Source organism: Platalea leucorodia (assembly GCF_965183815.1).
Source record: "Platalea leucorodia genome assembly, chromosome: 4".
In the NCBI taxonomy this organism is placed as follows: Eukaryota; Metazoa; Chordata; class Aves; order Pelecaniformes; family Threskiornithidae; genus Platalea; species Platalea leucorodia.
The window spans coordinates 53,517,373-53,530,948 of record NC_138826.1 but is presented as its reverse complement, the minus strand read 5'-3'; the positions used below and the strand labels follow the sequence as shown (position 1 = coordinate 53,530,948).

General features: G+C 47.9%; 1 protein-coding gene across 3 annotated transcripts in view; it reads left to right on the top strand.

Moving 5' to 3' along the window:
* Positions 1-10,485: 10,485 nt before the first annotated feature.
* The window catches only part of KCNJ8 (potassium inwardly rectifying channel subfamily J member 8), a 7,323-nt gene continuing 4,232 nt past the window's right edge, over positions 10,486-13,576 (top strand). The window contains exons 1-2 of one of the 3 annotated variants that reach the window (XM_082309247.1): positions 10,486-10,851; positions 11,125-11,566. In XM_082309247.1, coding sequence (XP_082165373.1) covers positions 11,202-11,566 — 365 coding nt within the window. In that variant the 5' untranslated portion in view covers positions 10,486-10,851; positions 11,125-11,201. Of the gene's footprint in view, positions 10,852-10,871; positions 11,567-13,576 lie in introns of those variants that run through there. The other 2 variants (XM_082309245.1, XM_082309246.1) reach the window with 2 other exon arrangements.

Below are 13,576 nucleotides of genomic sequence, written 5' to 3'. Positions count from 1 at the left end.
ATCCCTTGCTGCCAACGCAGCTGCTTGTGGATCCACAACAGCGTTTCTCAACCTTCCACTTGCAACCAGTGGGTTATCTTCCCCGCTCCTTGAGCCGGGTCTAATGGCTGGCACAGATGAGACTGCTTCCTTCCTCTATGTGGCCTTTCATCAAACTCCTAACAGCTAGCTGCTCATTACTGCTTCTTCTAAACCAGAAATACCCCATACAACCTTTGTGTTTATTACTGAGTCAAAGTTTTAATGATGTGCTGGGAAACCCCCTGTGGGGGTTTTAAGTAGCTCTTGAAGCAGGTCCACAAGCCTCTGCCATAAAGCAATGCTGTTGACAGGTAGCAAGGGGAGGCTTTTGCCTTCTCAAGATCCAGTGCTTAAAACAAATCTCTCCATCTATTCGCTTTGCTGGGAATCTACAACAGCACCGTGGATGCTGGGATTCATCTAAGGTGAATTATTTTTGTGATGTTTTCTGGGCAATCAGAGCTTGAAAAAGGATGAGAATCTCCTTAAGAACAGCTTTGCCTGAAACACGGGTGTTCTGCTAATTGTTATTTACGCTTCAGGGATTTTAGGAGCATGACAATTATTCGGAATCGACATTTCAAACAATACAGTTACCAAATAGGAAAGTTGCTTTTTTTTTTTTTTTAAAGGAAATAAATCAAGTCAGCAGCTGTGAGGACTCCGAATTCTGAGCTGAGTTTGTTGCTGATCTTTTGTAATTTTTTATAACTTCAAACTTGTTTTAGATTAATATTGTACGTTATTTCAAAGAGTCCCTTATAACTAACTATTCATACTCCTTTTGCTTTGTTATGAAGACCTCTTAAAACGACCTGGATAAGTTTCCCATTTGTTATACTGTAAGGTGTCTGTATGTATGTGTGTTTATACACACACACGTGAACTTTTATTTTAAAGAAGCTTATGGTACAGGTAACCCGAGGTTCATTTCCTTTCTGTTCAGAAGAAAGGTTTCTAAGAAAAAAAGTATGCTTTTTTCAATGCCAGGCAAAGATCCACATCACATCGGTCAACAGGATGATTCACCCACTGGAGGTGCCCATCTCTCACCAATGTCTGCAGAAGTCTAGGCAATGAGCTTGAACTAGATGTCCGCCTTTTTGATCACTAACTTTATAGCCTCAGGGAGCATCTGAAAGGTAGAGATAGACTATCAGTAGGGTTTTTAGCCATGTATAAACCAAAGAGGACACAGGGATCCACCAGCATTTCCTGCAAGGCAGACAGCCCTACAGAAGTTTGGAATAGCTCTGATAAGCCAGGGGCATAAGTAAGGCCAAGTTTGCAGGGAGAGATCGTTGCTTTGTTAGGCAAATCGATAGGCAAAAGAGGTATCTATATCTCAAGCGTTTATAAGTTCCAGTTTCATTGCAGACCTGAAAAAGCTCTTCATCTGTGAGAGCTTGCCTGTTTTTTCCAACTGTATCATTTAGATGAAAGAGTATATTATCAAAGACTTCTCTAGCACTTGGATAAGCCCCTTTTAGGTCAGTGTAAACTAGCAGAACACCTCTGTTGTTATAAATTAATACATCTCCACTGAACTCAATCAGTTCCAACATGAACATGGCCCAAAGGATCTGGCATCTCATTATATGTAAAACCTCTGTCAGCAAAAAGTAATTGCATTGAATTATGTTTTCTTATAATACAGACGACATCAATTTTGAATGTGGTCGGGTAGGTCTCTTCAAACTTCTTATACAATAAATGGTTTGATTTAATTAATTGTTTTCTTTTTGCTTCCTAAAGCAATGGGCTCTCTTGCTTTGTTGTGTAAAGATGCAGGTACATTCACATACCATTCTGTGCCATGAGAAGCTGAAGGAAACTTCATACATACGTTTTACACAAGCTATGCAGGCATTCTATCACAAATGGAGATGTAATGCATTTGAAGCAAATGTCTACCTTTATAAAAAAGCTGTGGACAAGGGCCATGTTTTCGTTATCACGTTTCCATTATCTAGTGGCAAAAGTTGGAGTGTGTTTCCCTTGCAAGTACTTTGGCCCAGTGTCCCCAGTGTGATGCTGCCAATAGACATCAGTTCTAGAATATCTAGTGAAACCACACTGCTACTTGTTAAAATCTCTCTGGAGCAACAATTCTCCCATAAAATATGTTTAAAAGCAAAAACTAATTCAGGACATTTGCTATTTTATATCCTCAAGTAGTACCTTTTGAAAGCCTAATTTAAAATCAAAATATGTTATGTAAATCCTCTCATATGAATTCAATGATGGCACGTACAGAGCTCTTTAGTTTCTTTGGAAAGAAATCCTTTCAAAGGCAAAACTAAGAGAGTACTAAAAAAAGTCTGAAAACAAAACTGTAAATCAAATTCTTCATTGCCATGCAAACATCCCAATCATTTCCACATTGTTTTTTTACTGCTCTGGTTTTTCTCCACCAGAACTGACTTCTGCGTGGAATTGTGGGGAAAGATTATCAGGTTTTCAGATTATTAGAAAATTGTTGTGAGGCAGAAGTTCTCTGACTCTTACAAATTAGCAATGTGCTGATGCTGTTTTGGCAGGACAGCTTAGAGTATTGGCTTGAACGAAGCCGTGGAGTTCAGAGAAGCGTCCAAATGTAATCCTTCAAGACAAGAGAGATTTTTAGAAAAGTCTTAATCTATTTACTACATAGTTATTATTACTTATTAACTCTTAATATTAGTCACTATTGATAGCATCTGTCTGCTGCAAACAGACAATCTGTCTGCTGCTGCACTACCCATGCAAACATAACAGACATTCCTGGCAGGAGCTGTTTATTTCTCTAATATAATAAGCCACATTCTGAAGAGACTATAAACAAGCAGTCATTTAAAAATATGTATTTTTAAAAAATTAGTTTTTATTTGCTGTAATTGACATTCATCACATGCAGGATGCCTTCTTTAATTTTCATTGAACATAGAGATTTTCATCCTATGAATTACTATATAATAATGCAGCATTCAGCTCACATGTTACCATGTTGCACCTTTCACTGCCCAGTGCCTTCATTGCCATGTATGTATATTAGTTCATTTTATATATAAATACATTACATGCTTATACATCCTTTGGATAAAAGGTATAAATAAGTAATGAAAAGTGCCAGCTAGCACTGCCCATAAGAGCATCTCATAGCTATTCACATGACATTTCTTAACTCTCCCTTTAATTTACTTCAGGGTTTTCTGGCTGTACCAGCTTACATCCATAAATATCACTTGAACGTCCAGTAAAATATTTAACCATGTAACTAAGAAACTAATGCAGCTTAGTGTAAATGACATGGTCCAGAACCACCACCCTTCAGTATCATCACAGTTACAGATGCCCCAAAGCAGCATATTCTTTGAAAAGCAGAAAGTTAGACACTCATATTTAATGGTTATATGTGTTTTTATCATACGAGCTAGATTAGGCCCTTACTCTTTCAGCAATACCAGCTATGACCATTAGACCTCTCCATCAGAGGCAGGAACGTGAGGTTCTAAAAGGCTCCGAGTACTGCAGATTTTCATGGCTGAATCATTTGGGTTTGGGGCCATCTACTTCTCCAGGTCTCACCACAGCATCCAAGATCAGAGGGCTCAGAGTTGCCAGTTATTCTGTGATATGATCTTAAGATGAGAGATGGCATCTATCTTCCATCAATGGCATAATCTTAATGTAACCCTCACTCTACAGCCAGCAGAGATAACAATCACCTGCAGGCAAGGGGACCTGGAAGCACAAAGATGGAGATACAAAAAAATTCCATTCCACAATCAGAAAGAAGAAAGCACAAATCAGAAGAAAAACCTCCTTCAGCTGGTGGTACATCCCTCTGAGCCAGCTCCGGGCTTCTGAGAAGAGGAGATAAAATTCTATTATACTACTTTGAGGCTGAAGCCAGCCAGAAGCCTTCTGGCTCCTGCTACACAAGAGGAATAAGCCCAGTTTGGACAAGGAGATGGAATGAAAAGCACTCGATATCCTCAATACCTGGCTTTGTTGCTCCAGATACCACCAGAAGAAAAGGAGAAGAGAAATGGCAGCTATCATTTGTCCCAGCAGTAGGAGTACATACCCTCTCTTAGTTTCTGGGGTTTTGCTGTCTCCAGCACTTTGCCACCAGAGGCAGCTTTACCTGTTCCTAGAGCCAACTCTTAGGCTCTACCTACACTGCTAAATAAAATGGGAAAAGTGGCACAGCCCACCTGTGAGAGCATCCATGTGTCTAAAATCACATCTATCCCAAAATAAGGTTGCCTCGTCCACCCTGTGCATTTAGAACAGTCTCTGGACCATGCTTGGGGCATCCCACACCCAAGCTGTGCCTGGTTACCGGGTGGGAGGGTGCCACCTAACACAAGCCAAAGCCCTGCCCTGGAAGAACCGGAGAAACAACATTGCAGTGGAAGATGTTTTAAAAAAATCCAGGTATTAGACACTTTGAGATATCATTTAGTGAAGAAATCCCTGCCCCACACGACTTAAAATCCAGGTGTTGTATGGAAATCTGAGATGAGACCAAGCAGAGGGAAGAGGGCAATGACACCAAGCATGCTTGTTTGCTGAGGAGCATGTTAGCAGACCTTGCTCTGAGACTGTCTTGAGTTTGGGAACAGCTCAGACGCTCAGAGAGCTCTGCTGTTTTGAGTGTAGTCTGCTATGGGTAGACCTAGGGGGAAAAAAACCGAGGAATGCAAGAGGAAGATGCTAAGGAGTCCAAACCCTCATTTACCTTTTCCCCAGTGCCCTGATGATGTGAAGTACAGCACTGAAGCCTCCCACCAGCTCTTCCACCCCAGCTGCAGGGAGCTTGTAGAAAGTCCTCCTACACTGTGGTTTCACCCTTCAGTGAACTTAAGCCATTTGATTCCTCCATCCGGCGACGGATCATAAGAGTTGGCAAAGAGTGGGAAGAGGAGCACCCACATCTCCACCAGCTACAGGAGGCAAAGAGTTCACATCTCTACTCAGCCTATTCAGAGGCCGGTCTGGCCCTTAAACTCAGATGAGAATCATCATAGAGAGATGGATCAGTGGCCAGTTTTTCCGCAGAAAAAAGGTCATCGGGGTAAAGCCAGTGAGCCAGAGGGGAGAAGCGCCTAAGGGAAAGAACACTCCAGTGAATTAGCAACACAGCTAGAGACTTATTGTAACCATGTTCAACCTACCTAGAAACTGATTTACAGCCTTTCCATAAATGATGGCATGGAGAAACAAAGAAACAATCCCAAACTGGTCTCTTCCCAGAGCCTTAGAGGAAACTCCTGCTCCAGGAAGGGGCACGTAACGTGACAGATGTACTTCAGAGCATCAGGTATTGGAAAAAGGCCGTACCACTTTGACGACTGCCATCTCACCCTGTAGCACAGACTGACTTGGGTAAGTCCCAGATGTGACAGTACAGTATTTCTGTACGTTGAGCTACAGGCTTAAACTGAAGGATGTGGGAGCTACTGTCTGCCATGAACTGAAAAATGAGAGGATTACCTAGCTTTGCCAGTCAGGGATACCATGACCTAAAAGGTGGACAGGGTAAAAGTGGTGCCAGCGATCCTGACACTGAGGTGTTGTGACAGGCTGAGTCTCTGTAGCACTGAGGCTCAGCAAAGTGCAGCCTTTGGTTTTCAGCCTGCACTATAAACAAGAAATCTGGGAAGAAACAAACACACAGCTAAAATTAAAGACAAAGATAGGGAGATCGATAAGGAGTGTGGGGCTGCAAGAAATCTTGGTGGGTTTTGCACAAGGATTTAATACGATGTGGTCATCTCTAGAGGGAAATGAGGCTTATGGCAGAGAGTGAGTATAAAGTATACCCTGGAGCACAGGGCATTTCTTTCAACTGCTCACGTCCCTGGAGCAGAGGTGGAGTTAGGGAAACAGAGGCTAAAAGATGTTGGATTTCATAAATCAGATGACTGTAAGAACCATGTAATTTGGGTGTGATAATCTTTCCTCTCCTCTCCCCGCTCCTCCCTCCACACTGCTGACTGTGCAAGAGGCCAGGGGCTGCAGCCCCTGCCCAAAACAGTTCCCTGCCTGCTCTCTCACACTATGCAGCTGAATGCACTTCTCTAGGACCGGGCCCTCTCTCACTGACAGGTGCCGGTGGCCCACGTGCCGACCCTCTGCAGAACCAGGTGAGCCCTCACAGGACAGCAGCATTTCCTCGGGGAGGCCACGGGAGCCAGCGGGGAGGCGTGTGTTGCACTGCAAGCAGCAGCAGCGGCCCAGCTCTGGGCAGGTTTGGCTGGAGCATCACTGCCCACCAAGCCCATGGAGCCAGCTGTGAGCAGAGAGCGTCTGAATGCTGTTCAAACTATAGCAAGCTCAGACCTGCTTGAAGAGCTAAGGACATGCTCTAGGGGCTATAGCTGCCGCCAGTTAAGACAGTTCACCCAAGGTGGTGTGGGTCTCTCTTTCTTCCCCGTGCTAGGCAGGGAGCAGATACAAAGGCAGGGGATGCCTTCGCCATGGCCAGCAACGACCCTCAGCTCACTGAACTGCAGAAGCTAAACCACAACATATCACCCCATCTTCTACCTGGTGACTACATGCAGGGGGATAGGAAATACTTAACTCCCAGGGACAAATGCACCAGACCCCGTTTGTCAGTGCTGGAAGTACCATAACAGAGATTTACAGAACTGACAAGATACTGCTATCTTTGCAGAGGGTCGACAGCCTGCACCCCATAGCCTGACTCGCACAGAGAAGTCAGAGTACCAGATTTTGTTGAACAAGGCAGGTGTATCGTTTCCAAAGCAGATAGTTTTAATGGGGGGAAACAATCCCTCTGCCAGCAAACCCACAGAATATCTACAAACTTCACTATGCAACTTAGTTATATTGGATGAGGGGCACTAGTTACATGTATTTTGATGATAAAGACTATTTTTGTCCTGCTGCTCTTGCATGAAACAGGAAAAAAAAGCTGCTTCAGGGTAACAGATGCCCTTAGTTTGCAGTTTCTGCTCTTTCATGTTTGATGGATCTACTGCCAGTCCAGCTGGGGAAAAGTTCATCCATGCTATCCGAATATGGCTTATCAGCTTTGTGTCTTTGTGGAAGCCTCGTGCTGAGTGCATGACATCTCTGGACGCCTGCAAAGTCATCCTATCTTTAAGCTAAGATTAGAATTTCAAACAAAACTTATTACAAAGCAGGATTTTCTGAAAGGGCTGGACACAGCTATAATCTGGAAATTTCAGATTCATGTCTAAGCACATTATTTAATCCTTTTTTAGATAGGCATAATTGTAAAGGGAATATCAGTAACTCTTGTGGGTGGAGGGGAAATGAAACAGCAAGAAGGGTGATGCATGATGGGCTGTAATAAACTGGACCCAAACCTGACATCAATTCTGATCGTTTTTTGCCTGAAAAGGCTGTGTTCACAGCACTCAGACACTATGTTCCTTACAAAAAGGGTTAGGAGACATTTTGGGAGACTTTCCCAGCTATTACTTAAATCCCAGGCTTAAATGTGCATGTGGCAACCAAGCAAGTATTTAAAAGGGCAAAGGGGAACATTTTTAGTAGCTGTCACTCTCCAGAGCATATTCACACACTGTAACTTGGGAAATGGATGCTGTGCTCAAAATCATGTCTCCTAATGTTTAACCAGGGAGAGGGAACAGTTCGTGTGCTTCTGATCTTCACATCCCAGCGGTCGTGGCCCCGCAGGCTTCCTCAAAGCGAATCTCCAGTGTAAGAGAGGAGGAAGGCACCTCCTCCTGTGAGCGGGAAGCCCTTTCAGTATTGAACAGGTGAAGACAGAAAGATGGGATTTTGTGAGCACTTTTCTTCCAACGTATGATGATGGGGAAAACGATCAGTAACTTTTATTTAGTCACACTGGAGTTGTGCCAAGATTATTTGTGTGTGTTTGGTGGGACCCCTTCCTATCTCAGCTACAAAAAATCCGGCCTCTGCATGGTGCCCAGTGAAGGGGTAGGAAACCTCCAGCAGGTCAGCAGGGATCAAGTCGGGCTGAGAGGTCCTAGGGGGTCTCTGAGAGTAGCGGTGCTGGCGGCAGTTTCTGTTCCACCTCACCAGCTTGAGGAAGGTCCCCCCTTGCTCCCACCTGCCCTCGAAGATGATTTTTATCCATTTTGCTAAACTAGCTGCTAATCCACACACTAACTTTGTGTCACACAGCCCCCAGTCACTGCCAGCAGGGACAGGGCAAGGAGCACAGCGGCAGCTGAGCGGCCTTGGCTCTAAGGTGGCAATTAAATAAAAGTGACATCTCTTGGTGTTTCTGCGTCCCTGTCTATGAAGCTGTGGATTTCAATAACAACTTCAGAGGAAACCGTGCAATTGGGCATGTGACATGAGTAAATTTGTGTCAGGAGCAAAATCATATAATTCGAGGATCTTATGAAAAAGGAGGGGGGTTTCCATACAGCTCCCAGGCTTTTCTTTATTTTCTTGAGATGCATCTAGGAGCCATACTGGGGAACATCAGTCTTGTTTCTAGCCCTAGCATGGAGCAAACACTTCATAGGAGCTAAAAGGAAGAAAAGAGGGGGAAAAGGAGGAGGAAAAGGAGAAGGAAAAAAAGAAAAGGAACTTTTTTGCATATGTATTATATCTGTTATTTTGAATAGTTACACCCAAATGAGACGCACTTTTGGAGGCTGCATCAAACAAATGAGTCAGCCCCCCAAGACCAGTCTCTGCCACCCCATTTGTAGCAGGGTAACCTCCTGACTGCTCCGAGCCCAGACTACGTCGTGCCATAGCTGGCACCAACGACGCTTCTCCTGCAGATACCCACCCAAGTGACTTTATGTATTTAACTCAGAGTCTAGTTAGAATCGAAAGGCAATTGGCTTGGATCCTGATTTTTCGGGCTGGAGCTGGTCATCTGCCTAACTTTAATTTCATACACAAATGTTTAGCTAATTGCCTATTACGACTGGGGCTTTGCGCCTGCGTCTTTTCTGTCTCCTGGATATCTGGTATTAGAAAAGGATAGTGCTAGAAAAGTTTCCAGGAATCACTCATCTATTTAAAGCTGAGCACGTGCATGTGTTCGACAGGGTGGATATCTTCAAACTGAGGATTACACTGCCTGTCAAATTCACTTTCTCAAATTTTCCAAGCCGAAATACACTTAAAACCTGCCCGAGTGCAGCAGGCTTGTCAAGCGTTTCTTTCTTTCTCTAGTTTACAGAGAGAAGTGAGGAATTAGGTTCCGTATAAATTTCCTACTGTACAGGTCATTCACTTGAGTGACACACAGAAAAATTCAGAAACCTCCCTACTGTGCACACACACATTCCTCGGGCCTGGAGCAGTTAATCTGACACAGCGAAATCTCTGCACTTTGCTTCATTAAAATGTAAATTTAGATCTCTTCACGAAGTCGATGTACTGTTTATCCTTCCTACTGCAAACCCTAAGACTTCGGAAAAAAAGCCGCAATTTCCAAGAATGCAAGTTTCCATTAAACACGAGCCAAAACTGTAAACCTCGACCTACGGGAAAAAGAACAAACTTCTGCGATTTCACTCTTTGCTTTTTGCCGCTGTGCGTAATTTCTCCTCTACCCATCCCATACGCGAATACCCATCTGCCAACGCCCGTTACACCGGCTGAACGTGATAACGGGCCTGACTCTGTGCCGGACACGAGTTGTGAATCGTAAAAAGGAATGCCTTTTTTTTTTCTTTTCCCCCTTGCAGAAACAGGTAATTAAGTTCGTCACAAGCAGCAAAGGCCATGAGATTCTGGCTTTGGTCCTCCGAACGCTTGCGCACATGCTTCGCTCTCTGCCTGCAAGCGGTCCCAGCGAGATTCGAGGTAAGATAAAATTAAAAAGGCACAACCCTGGGCTGCCCACTGGAGCAAGCAAGCGTGCGGCGGCCCTGCTGCAGCCGGGGGCCGGCTCTGCGCACCCAGCCGGAGCCAGCTCCCGACCGAGCAGCCGGCGGCAGCGGCGGCGGCATCCTGCTCCCCCGCGGCCTCCGCCGGACCCGGCCTCCGACGCCCCGACACGGGCTCCGCCGCAGGGGAGCGCCTGCCCCCCGCCCCGCACCGCGCCCGCCCCGCCGGGCCGCACCGCCCGCCGCCCCCCGGCCCCGCACCGCCCCGCCGGGCCGCCCCGCCCGCTGCCCCCCGGCCCCGCACCGCGCCCGCCCCGCCCGCTGCCCCCCGGCCCCGCACCGCACCGCACCCGCCCCGCCCGCCGCCCCCCGGCCCCGCCGCCGCTCGGCCCAACCGGCCCGGGGCTGCGGCGCCGAACCGGCCGGGCCCCCGCCCCGCCCCGCCCCGCTCCCCGCCCGGCCCGGCCCGGCTGCGGGAAGCGGCGGCGGGCGGTCGAGCCCCGCGGCGGGGCGGGGGGTCCCTGCGAAGCGGGGGGGGTCAGGCGGCCCCCGCCCTCCCCCGGTGGGACGGGCCAGCCGGCGGGGAGCCGCCGGGAGCCGGGCTCGGCGTAGGTTTGTTCTGTCACCCGTTTGGGGACAAAGTTTGGGAATAAAGGGAGGGTTCCCCGCCCGATCCCGGAAAGGAGGGAGTGCTGCGGCGGGGAAGCGCGACCGCCCGCTCCCCGGAGCCCCGGTCCCCGCCTCCCGCACCTCCGGCTCCGCTCCTGCTTGTGATGCTTGCGGGGGACCGGGCAGGGGCTCCCGGCAGGGCTCCCGCCGCGCTGCGCAGCTGCAGCCGTGAGAAATGAGTCTCCGCCGTCTCTCTGCAGACTGACCTTGGTTCAAACCAGAGAAGCCCGGTTCTTCAGGTCCTGGAGGATGCGAATAACTTAGTGCTCCGTGCTGCGGTACCCATCTGGGCACGGCTATCTCCTGGAGAAACAGCCTGAGGAACCGACCTGCCGTACGTCGTGTTACTTTACACCAAGTTTGCAAGACTGTTCTGCAGCTTCCCTTCCTGCAAGGAGCGTCAAAGCAGCATCTTTCCTTTCTGTTGCGAGCTGATACCACTTGCTCGTATAAAGACGATGGTCTGAAAGAGGGAGGGCACCGTAGAATAAGTAGTCACACAGTGGCATTTAATGTAACGGTTGTTGCCGCGTGGTACCTAATCGGGGCTTCTTGCTGTAGCGCATAGGTGACAACTCTGACCAGCTTCTCTCTTTTTGCAGCGTAGAGTGAGCCCTGCGGAGACGCGCTAGAGGGACCACCCCCCATTTCGCATGTCGCTGAGTGGACTATGGTGGCAGGAAGATGTTGGCTCGGAAGAGTATCATCCCTGAAGAGTATGTGTTGGCACGGATCGCTGCCGAGAACCTGCGCAAGCCGCGCATCCGAGACCGGCCGCGCAAAGCCCGCTTCATCGCCAAGAACGGGGCGTGCAACTTGGCACACAAGAACATCCGCGAGCAGGGGCGATTCCTGCAAGACATTTTCACCACCTTGGTGGACCTGAAGTGGCGTCACACCCTGGTCATCTTTACTATGTCCTTCCTGTGCAGCTGGCTGCTCTTTGCCATGATGTGGTGGCTGGTGGCTTTTGCCCACGGCGACATGGACCCAAGCACAGAAAGCCCTACGAACAGCACGAAGTGGACACCATGCGTGACGTGTGTCAGGTAAAGTACGGCCGGTGGGATGAAGAAAGGGGGGGAACGGACCTGCCTGCTGTCCTGCCGACGCCTAAAATGCAGCTTTTGGTTTACATGAACCGTTGTGTTTGGTTGAGACAGTTGAAAAGTACAGTGTTTTCCTCTAGATTACGTAAATTCAGCAAGCCTTCCAGGCTTGGAAAATACTGTACTGTAGATGTCTTTGATTCCTTACAGGATCTGAAAGAGAGGGAGACCTGCTGCTTTTCATGTGTCTCCACAATCTGTGGGTAACATACCTTGCCTGTCGAGATAAGAGCCTGCTACAAGAGTGGGTATGTGTTATATGTATTGTAACGTTGTCTACGGCAGCGGGAGCATCCCCAGCGTGGTGCGAGCTGCTTGCCGCACCGGCAAAAGGTGGCCGCCCCAGGAGAGGCAGCCCACTGGCCATGGGTGTCAGGCAGGGCTAGCAAGAAAAGTGCCGCTGAGGGCAAAACTAGATGTCTTTCAAGATGACTCTCATGAGACAGCTAAATAAGGGGTGCTCCAAAATAGCTTGGTGAAGCCATAGGCCAGCAGTTTGACAGAGGAACAGTTTCCATGGCCTGCATGATGTGTCAGACAGTGAAAGCCAAAGGGACTGCTAGGTTAAACATCACCCGTTGAAGTATTTCACTCTCCATCCCCAAAGCCACGACAATTTTCAAGGTACTGATAAACTTACACATACATACATGGAATACAAGAGTATTTGTTAATTGGAGGTGGGGGTAAGCAATAAGATTGCTTCGTCATCTCATCAGTAGAATCTCTTTTTACAGCACTAGGTTTTTAAGCAGAAAAATCTTGATTCGGTACGGCCAGACTGCCCCAGATCAGCTGCCGTTACACATTGCAGGGCTGGGAGGGACTGGGGGGGCTGCAGGGGCTGCTAGGACATCAGAGTATCCGCTTCCCTTTTCGCCTTTCTCCTGCAGATAGGTTTGAGGCACCTCACCGAGTTTGAAGGCACATTGTATCTGGCTCATGAAGGAGCAGAGATTTCATTCTCCCTTTGTTTTGACACTTTTTTGCTAAATGGGGGGTTTCCAAGGTAAAGAAACAGGGATTTTTCCAAGCTAACCTTCATTAGGTTGGGGGATTGGGGCGGGGGGGGAGGGTTGCTGTCTTATTTCTTTTCCAATAACTGGTCGCAAGCAGTCGCGTCTTAAATGAGACGTCATGACCCAGCTTGCGCCCACTGGGGTGTCACCCCTGGCGTTTCTGGGATTTGTGGGATTTGTCCAACCAAATTAGCGAGTAGCTACACCCTGCCGGCTCTTCAGGGTCAGCCGGGGGGACATCCCTCTGCTTGGTTGGCAGCCCCCTCGGCTTGGCCCATCCCATGGAGCTCCCCACGGGGCTCCTGGGCCACCCCGCAGAGCCTGAGCCGGCTGCCGAGGGCTTCGTGCCGCTGGGGCTTCGGCCGCGCCTCTGCCCCTCGCTCGCTCCCTGTAGCCCCGGCTATGGCAGCCCCACGCAGGTGGCTTTTCCAGGATGGCTGCTAACCTCCGCTGCGAGGCCAGCCTGGAGGGGTGTGAAAAAGCAGAGCAAATGAATCGGTGTAACTTTCTGGTTTAGCCCATGACAAAGAACGCACGTCGCTCCCTCGTGCAAGTACCTGGGGTGGTTCAGCCAACAGCTGCTCAAGTATCCATGTCCAAGCCATGGAAAATCTTTTCCCTTCATAGCGAAATACTTCATCTTGTTAAATCTGGGTACCGCTTTGGACAAAGTCATGAAATAGCAATATGATTGCTGACATTTTTAAGAATGGCGAGTTGCTGGATGTAAAATATATTTAATATTACAATGATATGTATGCCAAAATAATGGCAAATATTTTTTAACCTACTCTCCTGAGATTTAGGCCCATGGATATTTCAGGAGAGCTTTCTTGGATAGATGCCATTACAGATTTACAGGAAACCTGGTTTTGGAAATTTTAACCAGGGCCTAGAACTTGCACAGCACTTTCATTTTTCAAAGTACTGC